The sequence below is a fragment of the Vipera berus genome (assembly GCF_964194415.1).
Source record: "Vipera berus genome assembly, chromosome: 1".
NCBI classification, from domain to species: Eukaryota; Metazoa; Chordata; class Lepidosauria; order Squamata; family Viperidae; genus Vipera; species Vipera berus.
In genome coordinates this window covers 15,414,410-15,440,961 of record NC_138202.1, presented here as the reverse complement: position 1 = coordinate 15,440,961, position 26,552 = coordinate 15,414,410, and the positions used below count along the sequence as shown (strand labels likewise).

Genomic DNA, 26,552 nt, shown 5'->3' with positions numbered 1-26,552 from the left:
TTTGGCATTACACTATAGCAGTGAATGGAAAAATCAGCACCTGAGGCCCATGGCATTACTATTTTAACTCTCACCAAAGAAGCATTTTTCTTATTACAAATATGTGCAAACATCATTTAGAGTAGTGAAACTGAACATTAATGTTTAAAATATTAATTTTATCTCTTCAAGGGAAAAAAGAAACTCATACTTAGTGCTCTTTCTTTTGGAACAGAAGTCTCCAAACTTGGCAACTTTAAGATCTGAGGACTTCAACTTCCAGAATTCCCTAACCATGCATGGTTGGCTAGGGAATTCTGGAAGTTGAAGTGCACAAATCTTAAAGTTGCCACATTTGGAGACACCTGTTTTAGAATCATAAAAATAAGAAGTTGTCATTTAAATTCCTCACTGCAGAAATCCAAATTAAATACTCTGATATTGAGTTTTTCCCCCCCTTTGACGTGGGTTGCTTTTCTATGATCATGTAAAAGGTAAAGGTAAAGGTTCCCCCGCACATGCGTGCTAGTCGTTTCTGACTCTAGGGGCCAATGCTCATCTCTGTTTCAAAGCCGAAGAGCCAGCACTTGTCCGAGGACGTCTCCGTGGTCATGTGGCCGGCATGACTAGACGCCAAAGGTGCACGGAACGCTGTTACCTTCCCACCGTAGTGGTCCCTATTTTTCTACTTGCATTTTTACGTGCTTTCGAACTGCTAGGTTGGCAGAAGCTGGGACGAGTAACAGGCGCTCACTCTGTTACACGGCGCTCGGGATTCAACCCGCCAAACTGCCGACCATCTGATCGACAAGCTCAGCGTCCTAACCCACTGAGCCACCGTGTCCCTTTTTTTCTGAAATACCAGAGATTAAACCCACTGCTTTCTCATTCAAAGCAGGATTGTGTCCCTTCTGGGCTCACCTGATTCAGATCAGAAAGAGGAATTGAAAGGATGGTCCCTTATTATGATCATGATGTTGATGTAAATAGAGGTTTAACAGGATTAAACTTTTTCTGAAGAAGTTACGACAACATGCTATCATGCAGAACTTTAAGCAGAGGTATTTCTTAGATATTTTAACACTGAATTGCTTACATCCAACTAGGGCCAGTGAAGAACAGCACAAGTTGGGTGGTGTCCAAGGAGGCCCTAATTCTAGGATTCTGTGATTCTAAAATCTATTAAGTAACCATCAAAAATTGCCTTTGAGACGATCTTTTGCTTACGTGCTACTGAAGGAGACTGCAATCATCTCCACGGCCTTTTCAAATTCACGTTTTTCAGCTTCGTTGTTAGATTCATAGTGAAAGCCTGAAAAACGCAGATGGAAAGGAAACCATCACATTCTCCCCAACTCGTCAATCTTAAAATGCATCCTACAGGATACACAGCGCAAATGTAGAACTGTAGCACACAATAAGACTGTACATTTTTGTGTGTTTTGCAATGCTCCCCGTGTGGGGGCTGGGGTGGAAAGGAAAAGGAGCAAGATAACACTTCATAATAATACAACAAAATCATCTTTGGTGGGGGAAAAAAGAAAAAGAAATGGTTGCAAAGTAGAAGAAGAATGAAGATTTGATAAAACAAAAATATTATTTCTGTAAAGCAAGGAATAACTCGAATAAGGCCTAGTCAATTCAGTATAATAATTTAAACTAAAGCAGGCTGCTGTGCCTTTTGTTAAAAGCTTCTTTCGTTTTTCTCTAACTGCTTCCTCTGTATTGGGGCAGCAGTGCCTGAAATGGCCCCTTATTTAGTTAGTTACCATTTTTTTACGTGGAAGAATAATTATTGCTTTCCTCTTGTTATTCTTTCATTTTGCAAAGCAACAGCCTAACAGGAAATGTGCCATTCAAATACCCAACGCATGGGAACTGTACTGAAGGCACAATTATAGGTTTTCCTCGATTTACAACCGTTCATTTAGCGACTGTTTGAAGTTACTGAAAACATTGACTTCCGACTGGTCCTTGCACTTAACGACTGTCGCAGCATCCCCGTGAGCACCTGACCAAAATTGGGGTAATTATCAACGATTGCCATTTGCAACCTTCCCAGCCAGCTTTCAACAAGCAATGGGGGAAGTCAATGGGGGCAGTCTGAGTTGCTTAATGACGCCATGATTCATTGTGATTCAAACTGCAGTGAACCACTTAACATCAGTGCCAAAAAAAAAAAGTCGTAAAATCGTTCACAGTGCATAACAACCACCATGGTTAGTCATGGAAATTCAGGTCCCAACTGGGATCATAAGTCAAGGGCTATCTTTACGGGGGAACCTGTGGCAACAACTGTACCACGCTGAAGAATTAATTATGCAATGCCAACTTTTGCTCTCAGAAAAGGGTCCTAGGGCAGAACCATCCTTGCACGAGTCATTCTTTGACACTCACCCTCACTAATAAACCCTGGGAAACTGAAGCTCACTTTAATTTTTGCTTGGGGGGGGAGGGATACACAATCACTCAATTGCCCAGCTTTTTCTTTCTCTAAAGATCACTATGGCAGATGCCGTGAACATGAAGTTTCTCTCATGTTGTGGTTAAACTGTTCAGGGTACAGGAAACCAAGCCAGCAACACAAGACAAACATTTTGCTTCTGCTGAACTGCAGAAGCTGCCCTTCTCTGCCTACCACTTCCTCCTCAGTTACTCTGACATGATTCAGAGTACAGAAAAAACTCAACTCCATTGATGCCAAGATGTTATAAAGTGAGGTGAGGCCCAAGATGAAAAAAGAAAGTGTCTCCGTTCTATAAATACTTGTATGTGCCATATTAAACAATTATTTTGGCAATTCACAGAATTCTTTTGAACAGGAGTGTCCAACCTTGGCCATTTTAAGATTTCTGGACTTCAACTTCCCAAATTACTATTCAAAGTTACAACGGCATTGAAAAAGTGACTTATGACCAATTGTCACACTTATGACTATTGCAGCATCCCCACAGTCAGGTGATCAAACTTTGGGTGCTTGGCAACCAGATGCATTTGTGGTGGTTGCCGTATCCTGGGGTCCTGGGATTGTCATTTGCAACCTTTCTAGGAACCATCTGACTAGCAAAGTCAATGGGGAAAGCCAGGTTTGCTTGATTCACTGAACTGTACTGATTCGCTTAACAATCATGGGAAAAAGGTCATAAAATGGAGTGTGGCTCACTTAACAACTGCCTTACTTACAAAGGAAATTTTGAGCTCAGTTGTACTCATAAGTTGAGGACTCCTTGTAGAAAAATAAATGTATTGTCCAGGAAGAGTGAATTAAAATGCAAACAAAAATTTACTAACATCTCTACTCAACAGTTTATGGTACCCACACTATAATACTAAGGCAGGGGTAGGCAACCTTGGCTCTTTTATGACTTGTGGACTTCAACTCCCAGAATTCCTGAGCCAAGGTTGCCTACCCCTGTAGTAAGGGAACATTTATTCTGGAAGTTATTAATTTGGTTCACAAAATGTGCTAACATTTAATGATTTATTAACTAGGCCATAATTTATTTCATCTGCATGTACATTAGGCCACAAGCTGTGGTTTATAAGCCACAACATCTGGATTCACACATTATATTACATCAAAACCAAACAAACCACATATAGCTCGGGACAGTTGTGAAGCCTGCATATATTCATAACGCTGGACTCACAGATTATCTGAAGTATGCCATGTTGACATCATGATTATCCTGACCTCCATGGACAGATGATGCGAATAGCGTAATTTACACCAGTCATATTGTGCAGATGATATAATTCACATCATTTACAGGATAACATCACGACACATATAATGTTACTTGCTCTCTCTAAGTGCCCTAAAGCAAAGAGAGCGGGATACTGAAGTTAAGTGTTTTTCAGACTTGGCAACCTTAAAATGTGTAGATTTCAGCTGGCTGGGGAATTCTAGGACTTAAATCCATTCATTTTAAAGTTGCCAAGTTTGAAGAACACTGCTTTGAACATTCTTACTAGTCATGCTTTAAAGAGCACACTCCTAAGAGGCTCATCGTAAGATCAGATCAGAACCAAGCTAAGTTCCTGATCAGAACATCCGCTCACTGACCTTTGACCCTGGAGATGAGGGTCCCGGCTGCTGTCAAGGTCTCCAAGGTGTTGAGCAGTGGGTATTTGCTAATGACTTGCCGAAGAATTCTTAAGGCTTCTCCAAGACATTCGTGGGCAAGTGACCTTCGAGATTCTAGGCCATCTGCAAAAGGAAAAGAAAAAATTAAGAGAAGACACAGGGCTTTGATAAAACATCTGACTGATTGCGAGACCAACTGTAATAATAAAACAATTGTCGACATAAAAGGCAAAAAATTCTGGATAGTGGATGTTACAGAACAGAATAAAAGAGAAAGAACGGGAGAAAATCACAAAATACAAAGACCTACCAATAGAAGCTGAACAACTACGTATGGCAAAACAAAGCAAAGTTAGTACCAATAATCATAGGTGCCTTGGCTGCAATCCCAAAAATCTGGAACACCCCTTGAACACCACTGGCATTGACAAAATCTCCATCAGTCAGTTGCAAAAGGCAGCTTTACTTGGAACAGCTGACATCCTGCAATAGTACCTTTAACTCCATCAAACAAACCTGTCTATCCCAGGTCCTTGGAAAGGACACTATAGGTAGACAAAAATACTAAAGCCTCAGCCCCTGCTTTTTGGAGTTTCTCAGAGCATCATTCTCTATTTACTACACAAGTGCCACTGGAAGAATTTATCTTTCAGCATGAGATTAAGTACCATCAATATCCTGATGATACTCAACTGTTCATCGCTGTCTCTGGCTGGCCCAGGAATGCTGTTTCAGTGCTCTGTCATTGTCTGAAAACTGGGATGGTTCTGGATGGAGAAGAATAGATTTCAACTCAACCTGAGCAAGACTGCCTTGAATGTCTGGGCCCCTTAAGATACAGATCCAGAGAATTTCCAACGTTGGTTCTGATTGGGGCTGCATTACCCCACCCACAGCCTGTGACTGGGACTCACAACTCTTCTTGAACAGCAGGTGGCAGCAGTGTCCAGGAGGGCCTTTGCAGAACTCCATCTTGTATGCCAGTTGCACCTGTTTCTGAAATGAGTGTCCTCTAAATAGTCACTCCTACCTTCTTTATCTCCCAGTTGGATTTCTACAAAGTATTGTACATGGGGTTACCCTTGAAGACCATCTGAAAGCTGCAAGCACTGCAGATAATAATGGCCTTGGCTGCACCTTGGTAATCCCTTGTAACAAACACTCTTAATGAGAGCTGGACTGGTTCTTGGTAGCTTTCTAGATGTAATTCTTTTTTTTTTAAAAAAAAAAGGATTTTTAACAACAACAACAACAACAACAATGTTGGAAGGGATCTTGGAGGCCATCTAGTCCAAACCCCTGCTCAGGCAGGAAACCCTATACCATTTCAGACAAATGGCTGTCCAGTCTCTTCTTAAAAACTTCCAGTGTTGGAGCATTCAAAGCTTCTGGAGGCAGGTTGTTCCACTGATTAATAGTTCTAACTGTCAGGAAGTTTCTCCTTAGTTCTAGGTTGCTTCTCTCTTTGGTTAGTTTCCATCCGTTGCTTCTTGTCCTGCCTTCAGGTGCTTTGGAGAATAGCTTGACTCCCTCTTCTATGTGGCAGCCCCTGAGATATTGGAGCACTGCTATCATGTCAACCCTTGTCCTTCTCTTCATTATTTTTTTTATTTTTATTTTTAATTTCATTTATATCCCGCCCTTCTCCGAAGACTCAGGGCGGCTTACAAGTAGCCTTCATTCTATGTATATGCCTGCTTATTAGGGCTTTCACACACACCCCAAGTGGCATTATTACAAAGTCAGCTTAATTGCCCCCAACAATCTGGGTCCTCATTTTACCTACCTCGGAAGGATGGAAGGCTGAGTCAACCTTGAGCCTGGTGGGATACGAACCTGCACTAATTGCAGGCAGCTGGTGTTACTTAAGGAGGCATTAGCCCACTGCTCCACCAAGGCTCTTAGACTAGACATTCCCAATTCCAGCAACCATTCCTTTTATGTTTTAGCCTCCAGTCCCCTGATCATCTTTGTTGCTCTTCTCTACACTCTTTCTAGAGTCTCAACATCTTTTTTGCATCATGGTGACCAAAACTGGATGCAGTATTCCAAGTGTGGCCTTACCAAGGCATTGTAATTTTTATTGATGTTTTTAATAAACATAGTATAGGTAGTTCTCGACATATGACCGGTTGCTTAGTGATTGTTTGAAGTTATGAAACACCCCCCCCCCAAAAAAATGGTACTTATGGCCCAGTTCAAGGGTAGGCAACCTTGGCTCTTTTATGACTCATGGACTTTAACCATGCTGGCTCAGGAATTCTGGCAGTTGAAGTCCATGAATCATAAAAGAGCCAAGGTTGCCTACCCCTGACCCAGTTCAAAGTTCTAATGGCCACCCAGCCCCATGGTCACATGATCTTGTTTGGGGCCCTCAGCAACTGGCCCTCATTTATGGCTCTTTGCAGTGCCCCATGGCCCTGTGACTCCAACTGATGATGTTTTTTTGCTGGAAACTAGTGTTTACTTCTGGTTTCCAGCAAAAAAAAAGCCCATTATGGAAAATGGACTCACTTAATAGCCACAACGTTCTCTTAACAATGGTGGATTCATTTAATGACCAGGGTGATTCACTTAATGACCACCACAAAATTGTTCTAAAATAAAGTCCTTCACATGATGACCTGTTTTTACCACCAACACAGTTTATGAGCCTAACTGGTAGACTCCATTACAATCATAAATAAAAATTAATTAAAAAATGAATGAGAAGGAAAAAAAATAAAAGTTTAGAAGAATGCAGAAAAAGAAGAAAAAGAACAAAGTAGAAGATAAATGAAAAAGACAACAAATACAATAATAAAAAAATGGCTTCCACCCTTCATCACACCAAGCCTAAGCTAATATAGTAACCTTTCATCCTCTTTTAAATTTACAAATTAAAAAGAAAATCCTGATTGCATCACTTTTATCTATAACCAATCCAGAAATTGTCTACTATTCTACCCCAGTTCAGCAAAAAGTCCGGTGGGAGTCACCAGAAATATCAAACAAATAAGTTTCACCTTGGTCAAATAGTCCAACTTTATATTCCTTCTTTTTCCACTATAAAATCTTTGCATCATTCCAATGACATTGCAAGGTTTGATCTTTCTTGACTTTTTGCCATTTAAAAGATACTTCAAAGCTTTAAACAGCCTACTTGTAAATCCCTTGAAGAAACATGGTCTAGGATTTTTTTTTGACTCAGTTGTTCCATGTCCAAAAGCTCTTCGTGATTTGTCTTTTGAATTCCTATTTTAGTAATCTCAATTTTGTTATCTTCCATACTTTCAAACTCTGTTAGGCTTATGTCAGCTACATTGTTACAAATTTTTTCTCATTGTCTTCTAAAAGTTTATCCATTAAAATTTGCATCTTTTCCGAGACATTGGTTATTAATGCCGGTGATCCTCAACTTGCAACCACAATTGAGCCCAAAACGTCTGCTGCTAAGCGAAACATTTTTAACTGAATTTCGCCCCATTTTACAACCTTTCTTGTCACAGTTGTTAAGTGAAACACTACAGTTGTTGAGTTAGTAACACGGTTGTTAAGTGAATCTGGCTTCCCTATTGACTTTGCTTGTAAGAAGATTGCAAAAGGTGATCATGAGCCTTGGTGGAGCAGTGGGCTAATGCCTCCTTAAGTAACACCAGCTGCCTGCAATTAGTGCAGGTTCGAGTCCCACCAGGCTCAAGGTTGACTCAGCCTTCCATCCTTCCGAGGTAGGTAAAATGAGGACCCAGATTGTTGGGGGCAATAAGCTGACTTTGTAATAATGCCGCTTGGGGGTGTGTGTGTGAAAGCCCTAACAAGCAGGCATATACATAGAATGAAGGCTACTGCTAAGCTTGTAAGCTGCCCTGAGTCTTCGGAGAAGGGCGGGATATAAATGTAATAAAAATAAAATAAATAAAATAAAATAAAATCACATGACCTCGGGATACGGCAACTGTCATAAATATGAGTCAGTTGCCAAGCATCTGAATTTTGATCATGTGACCATGGAGATGCTGCAACAGTCATGTGAAAAATGGTCATAAGTCACTTTTTTCAGTGCCGTTGTAACTTGGAATGGTTACTAAATGAACTGTTGTAAGTTGAGGACTACCTGTATCTCAGTCCATCTTTTCAAGGACTCTTTGAGACAAAATAAAGTTACAGGAAGGAAGGGGCTGGTGTTTGAAAATTATAGTAACTTTGATTAAGGCATACCGTATACTCTTTCGGATGGGAATTTGAACAATTGACACCAGGGAATTTGGACAATTGCATCCCTTCTCTTAAGTTTGTTCAGCCCAGGCTTAGTGCAACATATGAATCCAGCACATTTATCGTGCCAGAAAAAGTCCAGGTGGTCCTGTTGACAAATGATAACATGTCCATGGAAGTAACGAGACCAACTCAAAGCCACAAAAGATCATGAAAGCTTCCCAGAATTCTTCTTCAAGGAGGTGGTAAATAAACCAGTAGTGACAGGGATAGAGAAGAAAAAAAATGAAAAATCTTCTCTTTTTAATTTTATCAGCCCTCCTCAAAGGACAGTCGCCAGAAGGTTCTGGAAGTAGAACGCCACACATTTGGAGGGCATGCCCAGGTTGGGAGATGTTAAGCAGCCTTAGAAATCTCAGTTCCAAATAAGAAACAAGTACAGGTAGTCCTCGACTTACAATCATTCGTTTAGTGACTGCTTGAAGCGACAACAGCACTGAAAAAACAGCACCGATGACTTACAATCCATCCTTCCACTTATGACTATCACAGCTTTCCCAAGCTCAGAGGACCAAAATTCGGGCATATATTTACAAAGGCTGCAATGTCCTAAAGTCATGCGATCGCCATTAGCCACATTCCTAGCCAGCTTCCAAGGATCAGAGTCAGATGGGGGAAGCTGGATTCACTTAATGACCACATGTTTCACTTCACAACTACAGTGATTCGTTTTACAAAAAAAGTCATAAAATCAGGCATTACTCACTTAACAAGCACCTTGCTTTGTAACAGAAATTCTGGTCCCAATTGTGATCATAAGTTGAGGACTACCCATACTTTGTTCTGTGTCCACCCAATATTTTGGAGTGAACCTCCCACAATATCCTGATGGTGGCCTTACAGGCTGAGGTGGGTGGAAATTGTAAGACCTACCTTCCTTCCTTCCTTCCTTCCTTCCTTCCTTCCTTCCTTCCTTCCTTCCTTCCTTCCTTCCTCCCTCCCTCCCTCCCTCCCTCCCTCCCTCCCTCCCTCCCTCTCCCTCTATTCAACCACCTCCATTCCTTTCCTCTCCTCCCCTCATTGTAAGAAACAAAACATATTTCTAAAAATGGAGTTTTTAAAAAGTGCTCCAGGGATGATAGGGTAAAGAGGGGAGGGTTTTACAATACATCCTGCTTCTGCTTTAAACTTGCAAAAGCATGTTGCTCTCCTCCATCCATACAACTTTGAGGAAGTATATGTCTGAGTTGAATGCAAAGAGGGTAGTCTGAAGCACCCAAAACTGGGTAATTGAATATTAGACTAAGGCCTACAGCTGGTTTGCACAATACAGTTGGCTATGGTTAATTTAATCCACGGTTATTAGCCTAATGGGTGGCTCTGCTCCTTGCCACTCCCTTCCCTTTGGCAGTGTTTGGCTATCGTTTCAGTCTAAACTTTGTCTCCACAAAGTCTAAGGAGAGAAGGACAGAACAACCCAAGCCTGTGCACTGGTGCACCCCTGGAAGATTTATCAGGGCGCTGCCAGCTGTCACAGCGTCCTGTAAACAGGAAAAGCAGACAAATGAAAAGGCAGAAATGGCAGGAAATGGCATTTTCCCATCCTTCTGCCTTCTTTGACATGACAACTGATTTGGGAGCCTGGCTAAGCAAACCATTGTGAAATCAGCTGATGTCATCCATCGTAAAGGCTTTTCTCGTGAAACAATATTCCCAGGTCTTCCACCCCAATATGAAAGGCAGAATTTTTATAAGGTAGAAGCTCTGCATTCATTGAATTAGACTGCTTGTAAAAGCAGTATGTAAAGTGCCTTAGAAATAGTTTGGGCAAGGGGAAAACTTTTCAAATGCCCCTTGCAACGTAGGGATCTTTACAGAATACCAGCCAAGTTATTGCAATTATTATAGATAAGTCTATGGAACTATATCCTTGTGCACGCTTGTTTAAACTCTCCATTTTGTACAGAATATGATGCATCAATAAAATTTTCCACAATTTCAGTCTCTCCAGTCCATTAATTTCTCATCCCACTATTTCCAAATTACCATGTATTGAAGAAACACTACAGCCCCTCCAACCTTTGTGTAATCTAAGCATATCAGTGTATCACAATTTTTTTTACCTATGTTTACACAATGCCCTTATATTTAATCATGGTTTACTAAGCGGTTCTCAAACATTTTGGTCTCAGGACCACTTTATGTTCTTAAAAATGTTTGAGAATCTCAAAGAACTTTGTTTTATGTAAGTATGGTTATTATTTTTACAGAATTTAATCACTGTAAACTAGGTTTTCCAAACCTGCTACCCCGCATGAGCGCCAGTGTTGTCTAGTGGTTAAGGCAACAGGCTAGAAGCCAGGAAATTGTGAGTTCTAGTCCTGCCTTAGGCATGAAAGATGGCTAGGTGACAACTAGCCCAACTCACTTCACACAGTTGTTGTTATAGGGAAAATAGGAAAGAGTATTTAGGTATATCCACTGCCTTGAGTTATTTATAAAAATAATGAAGGCAGGATACAAATACATAAAAATATAGGGACTTTCTGTTACCATTGCTGGAAATTCTGGGAGTGAAATGCCACATCTGGAAGACACCAATTTGGGCAAGGCTGTTGGGTGCATTGGCAACAAAATGCACATGTTGTGAGGAAGCAAAGTACAAATTAACTAAAAGTTATAGCAGCAGCTCTCAGACCCTCAAAGTCATGAGCTTGGTCCCTAACTCATGGTATTTGTACATGCGCGTGCAATATTACTCACCCTCCTGCAATACAACATCCTTCAGCTTCTCCAGGCGCTCTGCAAAACAAGCCACATCAGCAAGCAGTTGTGAAATGTCCTCTGGTTCTGCTAGGCTCCCTTCGCTGATTTCATTGGGACTATAGGTACTGTGGGGCTTGTGAGCTTTAGCAAGACCTCTGGGAATAGCAGGGGACAGAGGGAATCCTGCTGCACTGGCATGGCGGCTGAGACTTGTGGGTCGCTTCAGGGTAGCTGCGCTGGCCGATGAAGAAAAATCCACCAGGCTGGAAGTTGATGCATCCAGGCCATCTCGGCGTGGAAGCTCCTGGGAGAAGAATCAAAGCCATTTTGATTATTGAGAGAGTTAAAGTGGTATACGAGAAGGAATGGTAGAACCTAGGGGTGGAGTTAAAAGAGGAATCAGCCTAGAATCCCTACGTAGCCAGAAGCAGATCAAGTCCAACCTCCCTTGAATTCCATGGACTCTTATCTAACTCCAGGCTGGAGCTTCTACTTGAAAAAACGTCTGTGCAGAGGCGTAACTAGCAATAAATCAGTTTAATTGGATCTTCATGTGTGGTCCTGGTCTTTCATACCTGGCATATCATTAAGAATTGCATCAAGGTTCTCTTTGAAAATGCAGCCAAGCAGGGATTGCAAATATGTATTTGGTAAACTGCATTTTATTGATGTGGAAGGCTATATGTGTACATATCAATAAAGCAACAAAGGCAATCATTATGCAACTATACCAGAGTTACTTCATGACTATTTTGTTGCAAATTTACATGTAGTTTTTGACTTACAACCCCAACTGAGCCCAAAATTTCTGTTGCTAAGTGAGGCAGTTGTTAAGTAAGTTGCGCCTCATTTTATGACCTTTTTGCTATAGTTGGTAAGCAAAGCACTGCAGTTCTTAAGTGAATCATGGCATCTTTAAATGAATATGATTTCTCCCATTGACTTTGCTTGTCAGAAGCTGGCTAGGGAGGTAAAGGTAAAGGTAAAGGTAAAGGTAAAGTTTCCCCCGCACATGCGTGCTAGTCATTTCCGACTCTAGGGGCTGGTGCTCATCTTCGTTTCGAAGCCGAAGAGCCAGCGCTTGTCCGAGGACGTCTCCGTGGTCATGTGGCCAGCATGACTAGATGCCAAATGTGCACGGAACGCTGTTACCTTCCCACCATAGTGGTCGCTATTTTTCTATTTGCATTTTTACGTGCTTTCGAACTGCTAGGTTGGCAGAAGCTGGGACGAGTAACAGGCGCTCACTCTGTTACGCGACCCGCCAAACTGCCGACCTTCTGATCGACAAGCTCAGCGTCCTAACCCACTGAGCCACCGTGTCCCTATACTAGGGAGGTTACAAAAAGCAATAGCAATAGCACATTAAATTTATATACCGCTTCATAGTGCTTTACAGAACTCTCTAAGCAGTTTACAGAGTCAGCATATTGCCCCCCCCACACACAATCTGGGTCTTCATTTTACCGACCTTGGAAGGATGGAAGGCTGAGTCAAAACTTCAGCCGGTGAGAATCAAACTGCTGGCAGTCGGCAGAATTAGCCTGCAATACTGCATTCTAACCACTGTGCCACCATGGCTCAAATGGTAATCACATGACTCCAGGACAGTGCAGATATCATAAATATATGCCGGCTGCCAAGTGTCTAAATTTTGATCTCATGGCCATAGGGATGGTGCAATGGCCATAAGTGTGAAAAACAGTCATAAGTCCCGTTTTTCAGTGCTGTTGTAACTTCAAATGGTCACTAAATGAATGGTTGTAAGTTGAGGACTGCCTGTATTAGTATGAGGAAAAGAGGAAGGAGGGAAGTAAACCAAAGAATGGATAACTGCAACAAACAAATAACTTCCAGTACTGCAGATAGAATTACTACTCAACATTGCAGGGGGGCTAACCTCCTCCATAAATGGGGAAAGCTCTCCTCTTTGAAATGTAGCTGCAGTGCTTCAAAGCAGACAATGCAGCCTTCCTGTAAACCTTTGGTTTGCATTTCACCTTTAACATGAAACAATGCTTCATTAGTTAAGCAATTTGTGGGTTTTCATGACGTGCAGAACCATTAAATAATCACTTGGGTTAGATATGCACAACAGCCTTCTCTAAAAGTAATTGGCAAGTTTGTGGTTGAGGGCATTGTGCAAATCCGGACTTTGTATACATGAAGAGAATACTGTTATTGCTGTATTCTAAATTGTTTTGTTTTGTTTAAAGGCAGGGGGCTTTGATGATGCCTAGGACATTATGGTCACATGGGCAAACATGACATCAGTGTTTCTCAACATTAGCCACATTAAGATGAGTGGACTTCAACTCCCAGAAATCCCTAGACAGCTGGGTGAAGATGGGTGGACTTCTGCCTTAAGCAGGGGGATGGACTAGAAAAGGGCTTTTCAACCAGTGGTACGGGTACCACCTGTGATACATTGCCACCTGGCAGGTGGCACGCGGCCATCCTAGAAAAGTGGTAGTGGGGGAGGGGAATGAGCTGAACCGGTGGCAGCACCGCACAAGCCTGAGCGAGAGATGGTTGGAGCTGCAGGGCTGTCAGGGCTCAGCAGAAGCGCCAGGATCAGTGCTGCTTTCCAGCTGATTGGCGCTTCTTCGAGGCTGTCAGGGCTCAGCGGAAGCGCCAGGATCAGTGCCAGGTTCCAGCTGGAGCTCAGTGCTGATCCCGGCACTTCTGCTGAGCCCAGAAGAAGCGCTGATCAGCTGGAATGTTGCAGCATCTCCAGGGTCTTGTGATTTACATTCGGATGCTTGGCAACTGACTCATATTTATGACGGTCACAGTGTCCCAGGGTCATGTGAAGTGACCCAAACCTGCTGTAACCACCCAGCAGATGGGGGGGGGGAATAAAAACCCACCCCACCCCACCCCACCCCCGCTGCCAATCCTCAACAGAAATGCTCACAACAATGAAAACCTCGGACAGGAGGAAGAGCGCCGCCGGGCAGGCAGGCAGGTGTCTTGCTTGGCTGTGGCTTGGGGGGGGCACTTTTTTCAGTGCCATTGTAACTTCGAACAGTCACTAAGCGAACTGTTGTAAGTTGAGGACTACCTGTACTATCACTTTCTTTCTTTCTTTCTTTTTTGGTCATTAGGTTTTTGACACCTTGCTAGGCGACTGGTGGTACTCGGATGTTGCCATATCCTAAAAGTGGTACAATGGGTGAAAAGGTTGAAAAGCCCTGGACTAGAAGACCTTCAAGTTCCCTTCCAGCACTACGATTCTATGTTTCTATGTTTTTTAAGATTAGGGAGGGGACTATAATGACTAGGGAGAGAAAGAATAGGGGCAGGAGGGGGATCAGCAGCACAGAGAGACAATGTCATACCAGTATTGTATTGTTTTCGGCAACTCAGATATGGGTGGAGAACTCAGCTACAATTGCTCAAGCGTGTTGCAGTGAGTAAACAGCAGACACGGGCATTTTCGTCACCAACTGAGAAACCACATACCCTTCCCCCTCCACTCCTTCTGCAAAGCTATAAAATCACTGCCTGATGGGCTTCACACTTTGGACCATGTGACACAATTTGCTTCATCGACATTTTATGGAATAAGCTGCCAGTGGTTGGGTCGGCCCAAGTGCAAAACGTTGATGTCGCTCTCAGTGGTGACATTTAAGAAATAAACAAACCATTAACCACTGACCCACCGATGCTAACCTCATACAACTGCAAAGCCCAAAGGAAATAAGCCATGATGTGACTTTGCATAACAGTGAAAAATGAACATTTTATCAAATGCACTGGCGTGTCCAAATCCACCTTGCTGTGTTGCTGAAACTTTCCATTACTTGACTATAGTATAACTTTAAGAACTGGTGTTTGGCCCCCTTTCTCCTCTTCTCTTTTCCCACTTCTTATTTTTGCATTTTTCTTTCCAGACTTTAAAGTCCAGAGCATAAACATTCATATCATACAGGGGTATCCAACCTTGGCATCTTTAAGACCTGTGGACCTCAACTCCCAGAATTCCCCAGCCAGCCAGAATTCGGGGAGTTGAAGTCGACAAGTCTTAAAATGACTAAGGTTAGACACCCTGATTTAATGTAACGATATGCTGTCATAAACTACACAGATTCTCGGCAGCTTGCATTCATAAATCTATGAAAATGCAAACTATAGTCATATAAAACCACAACAGACAAAACAAGAATGAATAATAAATGAGACAATCACTCCTCAGTCCTCCCGTGCCTTTGGGAACATTTTTCATATTTGGAATGCCTATAATGAGGGTGCTAATTTGGGTCTTGAGAGGGAATTAATTCCAAAATGGAGGCGCCTGGAGCCATAACAGAAAAGTAGCGCCTCCAGGTCCCTGCCCAAATTCCCCTTACAAACCCAGGAAAAATTTTGCCAGGTTGTGTAATGGTGTGTGGGAAAGACCTTGGGAGACTGGGCAGAGACACTGACAAGGGAATGGTTAAATAAGAGACAGCGTAGCCCACAACTGGATAGTGGGTGGAGGAAGAGGCTCAGAAGAAACCCTCCCTATTTTCTCAAGCTATAGGAAATGGGGGTTGGGGGTGGGGAAGAGAGGTTGTGCTTTCAGACTAGCAAGATTCTGTCGATACTTACAATAGTTCATTTAGTGACCATTCTAAGTTACAACAGCACTGGAAAAAGGGACTTATGACCATTTTTCACACTAACAACCGTTGCAGCATCCCCGTGGTCACATGATCAAAATTCAGAAGCTTGGCAACAGGCTCGCATTTATGGGGCTTGCAGGGTCCCCGGGTCATGTGATCACCTTTTGCGACCTTCTGACAAAGTCAATGGGGAAGCCAGATTCACTTAACAACTGCGTTACTCAGTTAACAGCTGCAAGGCTTCACTTAACTACTGTGGCAAGAAAGGTCATGACGTGGCAAAATTCACTTAACATGTTATGTCTTGCTTAACAGTAGAAAATTTGGGCTCATTTTTTAATCATAAGTCAAGGACTAACTGTGTAGTTTTACAATAAAGTAGAATTAGCTCGTCTATTTGTGATTTTTGTCTGGTTTACCCTGCAAGGCTCACTGGTTGCTTTGACACATGGAAAACAGTGTCTCTGCAGGCATTCAGAAATGTCAAGAAAAAGGCTGCACCCCTTTCTGTATGCACCACAACTGCAATATCCTAGCCCCCATCCTGACTTTTGTAACCCACCCACAGATGCCCTGACGAAAGTGGCTCTGATGACACCTAAAAACCAAGCCACATAGATTATAAATATATATCTTTACAACTATATTATTTTTATTATTATTATTTTAATTCCATTTATATCCCACCCTTCTCCGAAGACTCAGGGCGGCTTACAAGCTTAGCAGTAGCCTTATAGAGGTCCCCAACCTTTCGGCACCAGGGACTGGTTCCGTGGAGAAAGGTTTTTATTTTGGATTAAGCTAATCATTAAAACTAACCACCGTCTTCACTGCAGCATGTTATAGGATACTTCTTTTGTTATATTTGTAATGTGCTGCCATTTTGGCTAAGGATATTGAAACCTGTTTTTTTCAGCACACTTTTGAGAGAGGAACTGAGCAAGATTCCTCCTATGTAGTTTATGATTACAAGGGTTTTTATTATTCATTAGCATAGGAATATTCTATTATGTAATATAGCACTGTTTATTTATCTGGTTATTTATTTTATTTATTTATTTAGCTATTTATTTAGCTATTTAGCTATTTTAATCTTGCTTATACATAGTAGAATTGTAAGCCAGCCAGCTGATGACTGGAGCAACTAATGAAATACACATCCAGGTAAAAGCACTTCAAAGAAACCAAGTTAAATAGGCTGCAATTTATTATTTACTTCCTGCTAACAAGGTTGAGATTGTATAAAAGAATTTATTCAGAGCCTCCATATGTATTTTATAGCACTGCAACCTCCATCATCCCCAGTCAGCACAGTAGTTGAGAATAATGGAAATTATAATCCAATACATGTGAAGACCACAGGATGCTGGAACCCACAGAAGCTTATACATATGAACAGGTGGTATAATTTCATCAGTGAGAATCATTAATTACAGTTGTGGATCAAAACTAAGCCACAACTTGTAAATAAACTACAGTTGACTGCATTTGCATGCAGTAAATCACAAATCTAATTTATTATTGTGGTTATTATCCAGGTATAAATCATTGCACCATTGTTTACAAATTACAATCACAGTATACTGTAATGGAATGTGTGGATGATGTTGGGGGATGAGATGTTGCCATGGAAACAATCAGACAAGGGAGCCAGGAGCACCCATAGTTTAATGGTCAGGAAGAAACAGGAAGGCCTCACCCTAACAGGTCAAGCAGTTAAAAGTTACAGCGAGGTGTTTTTGCCTCTAGATCGGGGTGTCAAACTCGCAACGTCATGTGACGTATTGTGACTTTTTTCCCATTGCTGGCAATGGGGTGGGCGTGGTTTCACCATGACGCATCCAATCTGCGGGCCGGCAGTTTGACACCCCTCCTCTAGATTTTTAGATTCTCTTAATGTAGCCTTTCAATAAAGTAGAATTAGTTCATCTTGTTGTGTTTTCTGTCTGATTTACTTGGGTAGGCCGACACATACATACAGAGAAAAACAAACACACTGCATAAAGCAGTGTTTTCCAACCTAAGCAACTTTAGGATGTGCGGAATTTTGGAAGTCCATCCATCTTAACATTGCTGAGGTTGGGAAAATGTGTTGTGAGGGTTTACTGTAAGGTGTGAACCCAACTGGGGCCACCATGTTGGGCATGTGAATCCCCTGCTCTCCCATTCCATCTCAATGGAGACATATTTCCCCAAACATTTGCTTCCATACAGTCCCTTTGCCTAAAGCTACCATATCCGGATTGCAAAAGTCCAGATTACTGACTGGCAACAAAACTAGAAAACAAAATGCTGTTTTCTAATATTTTTGAGGGTTTTTCGTCTCTCTTAACAGCAAATCTTCTTATGGAATACCACTTGGTATTTCTGCAAAAAAGGTATATGCTTTCAGATATTCCCTCTTATGTCCAAAAGAGCTTAATTAAGGCTCACTCCAATGTGCTTTTAGTACTGGACATATTGCATGCCAAAATTGCTTCTGAGCATCTGCAGAATACCTCAATGCCTTTACCTCCAAGCCCATCAAGTTCAAGTTTGCCTCCCACATTGGATGTCCTGTGGCTGACCTGCGTTTTTCAATTAACACCTGGGATAGCAGCTGCTTAAACAAGCTAGCTCTTCCTATTTATCCTGGCAAGCTGTGAGATAACAAACCTAGCTCTAACCTCAGTTAGGTCATTGTTTCCATCGTTTGTCTTAGCTGGCACCCAGTACCTGCTAGACACTTAATTCTAATTAATCTCCCACCTTCCTTTGTGATGCCTAAACTAAGCAATTCCTGGGCTGAAGGCAAAATAGAAAAAAGGGGAAAAAAACGCTGAGGGACTACAAAAAAGAAACGAAAACAGCTCCCTTTATGAGTCATGTCCATGAAGTACCGTAATTACCTGCCTTCCCACAGTCCAGAACAGTGTTTTGCAACCTCAGCAACTTTAAGATGAGTGGACTTCAACTCCCAGAATTCCCTAGCTGACTGGAGAATTCTGGGAGTTGAAGTCTACTCATCTTAAAGCTGCTGAGGTTTGAGAAACACAAGTCAGATGTATCCTAGTGTGCTGAAGGAATGAACATCTAATATTGCAAATATAGGGACCATTTAATAACTTTTATGAATTTTAAGTGCCATAGACATCTTTCCTAGTGTCCATCTTTTTTTTAAAATATTTGCCCTGCAACTGCACAAGACGGTAACACTGAGACAAAGGCCTTTTGGACAATTTTCCAGCCCATGCTGCTTCTAACCTTTTTAATGAAAATTGGAGGGACCAGCCTGAAGACAGGAAGATCATTACAGGCTTAATTCTTTGCCTGAAGCATGTCCTTTCAATTTTTTTTTATTTTATTTGCTTGATTACTGCATCACATTTGAGAGGTCATGATGGGTCCTGTTCTTCATCAAATGCATAAATTAAACCTAAAGCATTTGTTAATCTACAAGAAAATGGAATTTTTTTAACTCAGCAAGATAGGGGAATGTTATCTCTTGGAACAGAGGTCTCCAAACTTGGCAATTTTAAGACTTGTGGACTTCAACTCCCAGAATTCTCCAGCTGGCATGGCTGACTAAGGAATTCTGGGAGTTGAACTCCACAAAATTGCCAGCTCTGGGGACTCCTGTCTTAGAAAGATGCATTTTATCAAGACGGATCCTGATAAGAGTGACTTGACAGAGGGATGGATGGCATATAAATTTAGTAAACAAATTAATAGTTTTATTCCTTTGATATTCCTCTGATGTTGGCAGCCAATTGGTCTGCCAAAGATTACACCTTTCTTGTCTCCTCAAAAAATTCATTTATTTCCCACTCTCTCAGTATCTACAAAATCTGTACAGACACATCTCTTTCCTTATGTCTTAAACTGTTAGAGGATTTTTAAAGGGTTTTTCAAAACAATTCAGGATTAATTTGAATGCTTCATTTCTTACATTCTGTTTTGGTTTCAAAATTTTGTCAGTCGTCATAAATACTCACTAGGATTTCATATTTTCTTGGGGGGAAAAAAGGAAAACCTGAAAGGGGGGAAATCTAAAACCATTCCACAGGGATTAAAAAATTGTTAATGTTTATAACTTTGCTTAACAAAGGAAAATTCAGGAGTAAAATCAAGAAAATAAATCATTAAATAAAATAAATTTAAAGGGCAGCTTTCTTAAATAAAAGATGTATCATCATTGTAGATATAAATCAAATAAATTGATAAGGTTCCTCTGGTTTCAAGAGAGCCACCAAGAGTCCATGTGAGACCTTTAGGATTGGACTCCTATTGGAAGTTAGGCTGTCAGATATGGATCGTGACAACTCAAGCAACCTCTAGATGGCAACAAAGAGAAAGATAACCACCCCTTGGCTGACTTCTAGTGCTCACCGGGCTTTTTGCAGCCTAGATCTGTGGAGCAGGAATGTCAAGGATCAAATCCACCCAAATGTCAGCATTGGAGCTGAACTATGCCGAGTCACCCCACAGGACTCAGTTTTGCTTCCTCTTTGCCTTATACAGGACTTATGTAGGACTGCTTTGAAAAATCAACCTACCTTCAGCCAGACACTAGCTCGAAAGGAGACAGAATCTAGAATTTTTCCTCCGGCTTTGGAGCCCTTCTTCCGTAGTTCAGCAAAATAGGGGCTGTATGCAGACTTACTGTTCATCTGCTTGCCAAGCATTCCTCCAATAGCAAAGCATCAGGAGGGGCCAAGTCAGCAACCCCCCCCCCTCACCCCCACCCACTTTTACAAAGGAGGCAACACAGCGGTTTTGAAAACGCTGCTAAGTAGTATATTCCACAAAGCTGTTAAATTTTTTTAAAAAATCTCCATCTCTGACACAGAAACTGCAGTTTTTTCTTGCCCATCTTAGTTCTGACAAACCTGCAGGAGGATTGTTTTTAAAATATAATAATAAAATGAACAGAAAAGGGGGAAAAAACCGCCTACTACCAGTTTCCTTGCTCTAAAAAGGCGGAGAAAAAGAAACCACAAATTGTCTCAGAGTGTGTTAGATCTGACAACTTCCTCTTTTCTGCACTGTACAAAAAACAAATAAGCCAATATTAGCCTCAGAGCAATATTTTTCAGCCTTGGCAACTTTAAGACGTGTGGACTGGAGAATTCTGGAAGTTGAAGTCCGCTAGTCTTAAAGTCGCCAAGTTTGAAATCCACGGCGTTAGAATCTGAACAAAGTGCTCCCTTTGTCGGGTTCACTGAGTTTAGTTCTGAATAACTAGATTTCTGCATGAAATGTTAAATATGTCAACAGAATGGTGGTTCTGAAGGAAAAATAAAGTTTTTAATGCATTTACTGGTCACAAAAGAGACACCCCTTCAGAAATCCACCTCTTTAGAAGAGGCCTTCCTTGTTCCATATGTGTACAGCTCATTCCTGTGTTGAAAGGTGCAATGTCCACATTATATACTGTATATTTAAGAACACATCTTGATTAGAAGCTGCTAATGTTTTGCTTTATGTTCTCCACCCCGCCCTATTTCTCCATTATATATAAAAAAGACAATATTTTACAATATTGGAAGGATAAGTAAGATAGTTAGAGTTCACCGACAGAGTTTATCTTCAAGCAATTACTTCAGAATGGAGATTTCCAAGCTGCTCCCTATTTTACGTTTCAACATTTTTGTCGCTACACCCCAACCACTGACAGAATCAACATTTTCAAACTGAGACACCCTCTCGTAAAAGGAAGCATGTGCAACTCTTAACTCACCCAGCCATTCTTGCAACAGCCAAAGATAGGACACTCCATTTTCAAAGTAACATAATACGAACCACACGTTTGGTAGCACAATGAAAACCAATAACTCCAGTCACTATATAGGTGCCAGTCTGATTCAGCAGATACACGAAGGGTTATCTTGCATTAACAGAAGTGTGAGTGTGTTTATGTGCACATGAATGCACATACAAAACCCATATGCTCACAGACGCACATACAATTGTAGATGGGAAAGTGAAGAATGGAAGGAGACCACAACGAAGCGCTAACATTTTGTTTAGAAGCATTCTGTTCAATTTGGAGTCCCCTGGAATTCTTTTGGTCTTCAACTCCCATAATCCCAAGGCAGCACAGATAATGGCTGTATTGCTAAGCATTGTGGAAATTGAAATCCAACACTTCTGCAAGGCACAGCTTAAGAAAGACCAATGTGGGTCAGCCTAGTTAGAAATCAGATCTATGTAAAATACATAGTGGCTAATTGGAAAGTATAAAACATTCCGGCACTGAAAATGCTAATTAATATCTGTAAGGTGGTAATAACCCGTTATCTGAATTCAGATCCAAAGATATTGAATTTTCATAGTAAATCATGGCATACTGTATATTTATGATGCGTTGCTTCTTCCAGACTGTATCAACTTTTTTTTAAGAGCATCCTCTAAGGTCCAACCATTTAAGATGGACAGAGAGAAAATACAGTAATCTATCTTCATCTTTAATAGTAAGTAAAATAACGACATTTTTTTTGTAGATGTATCTTTTAAAACCTGTGGAAAATCCTCTCCTTTCCAATTATTGAAGGTGCCACTCTTTGTATCTGGCAATCCTGAGAAGAACATGATTTATACAACTCTACTTTGGTTTAATCTCATCTACTTTTTTTCCAAGTCAAACATTTTTGCAGCCGCAGAGAAAAACAAAAAAAAACAGAAATTAAGTGTCTTCAGCTCAGACATCACAATAAATTCATATTAGCTTAAAAGCCGAAGATTAAAACAAAAACCTGTAACACATGTATCAGTCGTCATTGTTGTGTGATGTATGAAGTCACAACACACAATAACAGTAATTAAGAAATTGATATAATTTCTTTAGAGAAATAGCTAAAGTAAGTCAAATATTATCTGATGTGTGTTACAACGCCATCCCTCCAAGAAACACAAGTTTATAGTTCCAGCAAATGGCATTGGCAACTAGAGACAGCCAGTTTCTTAACATCCCATTTAGATAGTCCTCGACTTACAACAGTTCATTTAGAGACCAGTGCAGTGTCCTGGGTTCATATGATCCCCTTTTGCGACCTTCTGACAAGCAAAATCAATGGGGAAGCCAGATTCACTTAACAACCAGGTAACTAACTTGAGAACTGCAGTGATCAGTTTAACTACTGTGGCAAGAAAGGTCCTAAAATGGGAAAAAATTACTTAACAAATGTCTCACTTAGCAACAGAAATTTTGGGCTGAATTATGGTCATAAGTCAAGGATTATCTGTATGCATATCAGCCCATTTTCCAAGGTTACTATAGAAGATTTATACATTATTTATTGTACTACTCTGTTTACACTTTAGCACGTGGAACAATTTTGAAGACCCTCTTGATTTTGGCCTGATTCACATAAGGTTGAATATTTAATGAATTTAGATAAGAAATATCACTATGGAGATTAGCAAGCTTTACCAGGACTGCTGCTAAGTAGAGATATGATTTTAGCAAAAGTTCCTGATGTTTTCCTATTGTTTTATCTGCTGCAATAATAATGTTTTAATATTCTTACTGATTTTCTCATATTTTAAAGAACATTATTAGTCTTTGATCACCTTTATGTAGTTTTTATCTTATTTGTTATGATCAGTAATCAAAGCAATAAACAATTGATTGATCCTAAGATAGGTTTTCCTCACTTGCTAATACAGAGAAATTGAATGGGGGTCATCCAGAGAAATTGAATGGGGAGAGGTTGCAGACAAACCAGAAGATAACAAAGGGATTAACTTAAGTTGCTTGTTGCTGACTGTCACAATTGTTTTGAAGGAAGGATTAGATAAATCAGTGGAAGTAAGTGAGAGAGAGAATACGACTTTGCACCTAACAACCACAAAAATCATTTTTCTATTCACCAAATTTCTACCTCTCAGTAATGGAGAATATAGGTGGCTCAGAGTTGAATTGTTGGGCTCTTGGTGTTCTTTGAATTTGCTTTTCTTCTCCACGCATGTTGTTACCTAGCCTGATAATAAAATGTCTGCAGTAAGAGGAACAAGCTCAGAGAACATCAAGAACCCAATAAATCTATCACTGAGTACCATTTCCTTTATTGACAAGAGTTTTCTATTGGGACATCTGGTTGGCCTCTATGGAAAACAGGATGCTGGAGAGGCCTTTTATCCCATCAATTACAAGTCTTGCATTTTTGCTTTGACTCTAGAGTTCCTATATGTAGTTAAAAACTGCCTGATTTCACCACATGCAAAGAATTTGGTGGACTGTGACCTTCTCTTTGCTACAGAGTAGGAAAACAGAAGGGAATACTTGGCTATCCATGATGGATGGGGAGAGGCAGGGTGGTCATAAGTTGTACACACAAAATACATCCCTTTACTTTCGTTCACACTCACATACTCCTATCCAATCTATAGACAGACCTTGACTTACAACCATTCATTTAGTAACCATTCAAAATTACAACAGAATTAAAGAAGTGACTTACGACCAGTCCTTGCACTTATGACTGTTGCAACATCCCCAGGAATACAGAATAAAAATGTGGGTGCTTGGCAACCAGCTGTACTTACAATGGTTGTAACATCTTGATATCCATGTGATCACCATTTGTGACCTTTCCACCAACTTCTGACAAGCTAAGTCAGGGGTTCTCAACCAGGGGTGCGAGACGATATTCCAGGGGTTGCAAAAACTTGGATTTTCAAAATTATAGTGTATATGTATAATTCATTGCCGTTATTTCAAACTTTTGTAAGGGGTGTGAGAATATATCAGCAGCGTTCTAGGGGTGCGGGGTATAGAAATGTTTGGGAGCTGCTGAGCTAAGTCAATGGAGGAAGCCAGATTTTCTTAATGATTCACTTAACAGCTGCAGTGACTTGCTTAACAAACATGGCAAAACAGGTAGTAAAAATCAGGCATGGCTCACTTAATAAACTCCTTGTTTAGCAACAGAAATTCTGGTCCCAACTGTGGTTGTAAGGTGAGAGCTACCTAAATAGATTTTGCTGCATTCATTCTAATTGTATTTGTTGTTGGCTGTCAATGGAGAGAGGCTGTTATTTTGCCTTGAAACAGGGAGTTGCTTGAAAGGGCCCCGCTCTCTGCACTGTATGTGTTTTCTCCTTTGTGGCTTCAGCTAGCACAAGTAAAACAGGTTGGGCTATTGTTTCAAGAGTCCGCTTGGCCAAAAAAAAACCAACCCAAGGTGACTTTGAATGTACCATGGGAAACTTCTTCAAAATTCTTCGGAAACCACTTTCAGTTCAATGGGGAAAAATATGTTCAGAATTATCACTAGATTCATTTCCATTTTTTACAAACTCCAGTAATCTTAATTACAAGTAGTTCTCAAGTTCATTTAGTGACTATTCAAAGTTCAACAGCACTGAAAAAAATGAGTTATGACCGTTGTACTATCCCCATGGTCATGTGATCAAAATTCAGATGTTCAGCAACCGACTCACATTTATGATGGTTGTAGTGTCCCGGGGGTCATGTGATCCCTTTTGTGACCTTCTGACAAGCAAAGTCAATGGGGAAACCAGACTCATTTAACAACCCTGTTACTAGCTTAACAAGGGCAGTGATTCACTTAATAACTGTGGCACAAAAAGTCATAAAACGGGGCAAAACTCACTTAACAAATGTTTCACTTAGCAACAAAAATCTGGGGCATAATTGTGGTCATAAGTCAAGGGCTACCCATATTACCTTTTCCTCCTTTGGGATATGCCCTGTACCTGCTACCCTCCTGCTACTGCCGAAGTTCATAAGGACAAGCTCAGGCAAGTAAATAAATAAATAAAATAGATAGAAAATATAGTTAATTTTAGTCTCTTTTTCTTTCTTTTTGGTAAATCACTACCCGATTTTGCTTCTGCAAAATACCTTTGACATTTTCACTGCTGGAGTTGTTTGCCACTCTGCAAACCTCACCAGGCCTTATTCCCAATGTTTTTGTTATTGGTCTCCAATGCGCATGCACATGTGCTGAAACACCAAATTATGGGTTGGAGTGCAGCCAGCTATTTTACACAACCTCGGATATATAAAGAGCTATTGCAATGTAGAAATCACGATTTATACTTTAGCAGGCTGTCTAAACTATACAACCCAGCCAACTGTTCTTTATTAAACTGTGGTTAAATGAACCATAGCTCAGCGCAATGTATAAACTGAGACTTTCTGCATTGAAACACATGCCCTTTCAAGGAAAGCACAGCCATCCCTTCTGATTTCCAATTGGGACGTTCAGTTCAAGGCAAATGAATAAATGCAGCCTCAACCAATACAGTCCTGCCCGGCTAAGAGCACCCTAAAAATTGCTTCTGTGAAACTGTAGGTGTAAACCAAGAGCATCCATATTTTCACCGGTCCAGGCACCCTACTTACCAAGGAGGCTGGGGGCACGGGGCTCCCCGCTCGGCATTTCTTGGAGATGGAGGGTGTTTTCATCAGCTCACGCTTCTTCCTTGAAAACATGGTGCTCGGTAAAAAGATGATGGGTCCAGATCAACGTAGCTCCCCCCAGCTTAGGGCCTGAGCTGTCCAAGGCACATCTTTTCTTTTCAAGTTCCTGGATGTGGCTTCCTAACACTTGGTTTTGCAAAAGTGTTTTCTGCGTATGTCCTCAGCAAGGAAGAGCTTCTGAGTCTCGATAGACAGCCTGCGTGTAAAATGCCTGGGCTCAAAGCACATGATTACAAACTTATTTCCTGGCTGGGGTTGCCAGAAATACACACACACACACACACATACACACACACACACACACAGAGAGAGAGAGAGAGAGAGAGAGAGAGAGAGAGAGAGAGAGAGAGAGAGAGAGAGAGAGAGAGAGAGAGAGAGAGAACACTGCACAGGAAAAGGCTGGTGTGTGTGTGTGTGTGTGTGTGTGTGTGTGACTACTGTAGTTGAAAATCTAAGAGGAAGCCATGGGCTTGTTAAATTCCTCTTTGGT

General features: G+C 41.0%; 1 protein-coding gene across 3 annotated transcripts in view; it reads right to left on the bottom strand.

Annotated features, from left to right (window-relative positions):
• ARHGAP45 (Rho GTPase activating protein 45) overlaps positions 1 to 26,242 on the bottom strand; it is a 55,709-nt gene extending 29,467 nt beyond the window's left edge. For all 3 annotated transcript variants that reach the window (XM_081317142.1, XM_081317144.1, XM_081317143.1), the window contains exons 1-4: positions 25,985 to 26,242; positions 11,024 to 11,330; positions 4,046 to 4,189; positions 1,207 to 1,291 (exon numbers count right to left, since the gene is read on the bottom strand). In XM_081317142.1, the coding sequence (XP_081173268.1) occupies positions 1,207 to 1,291; positions 4,046 to 4,189; positions 11,024 to 11,330; positions 25,985 to 26,074 (626 nt within the window). In that variant the 5' untranslated portion in view covers positions 26,075 to 26,242. The remainder of the gene's footprint in view (positions 1 to 1,206; positions 1,292 to 4,045; positions 4,190 to 11,023; positions 11,331 to 25,984) is intronic.
• Positions 26,243 to 26,552: the final 310 nt, after the last annotated feature.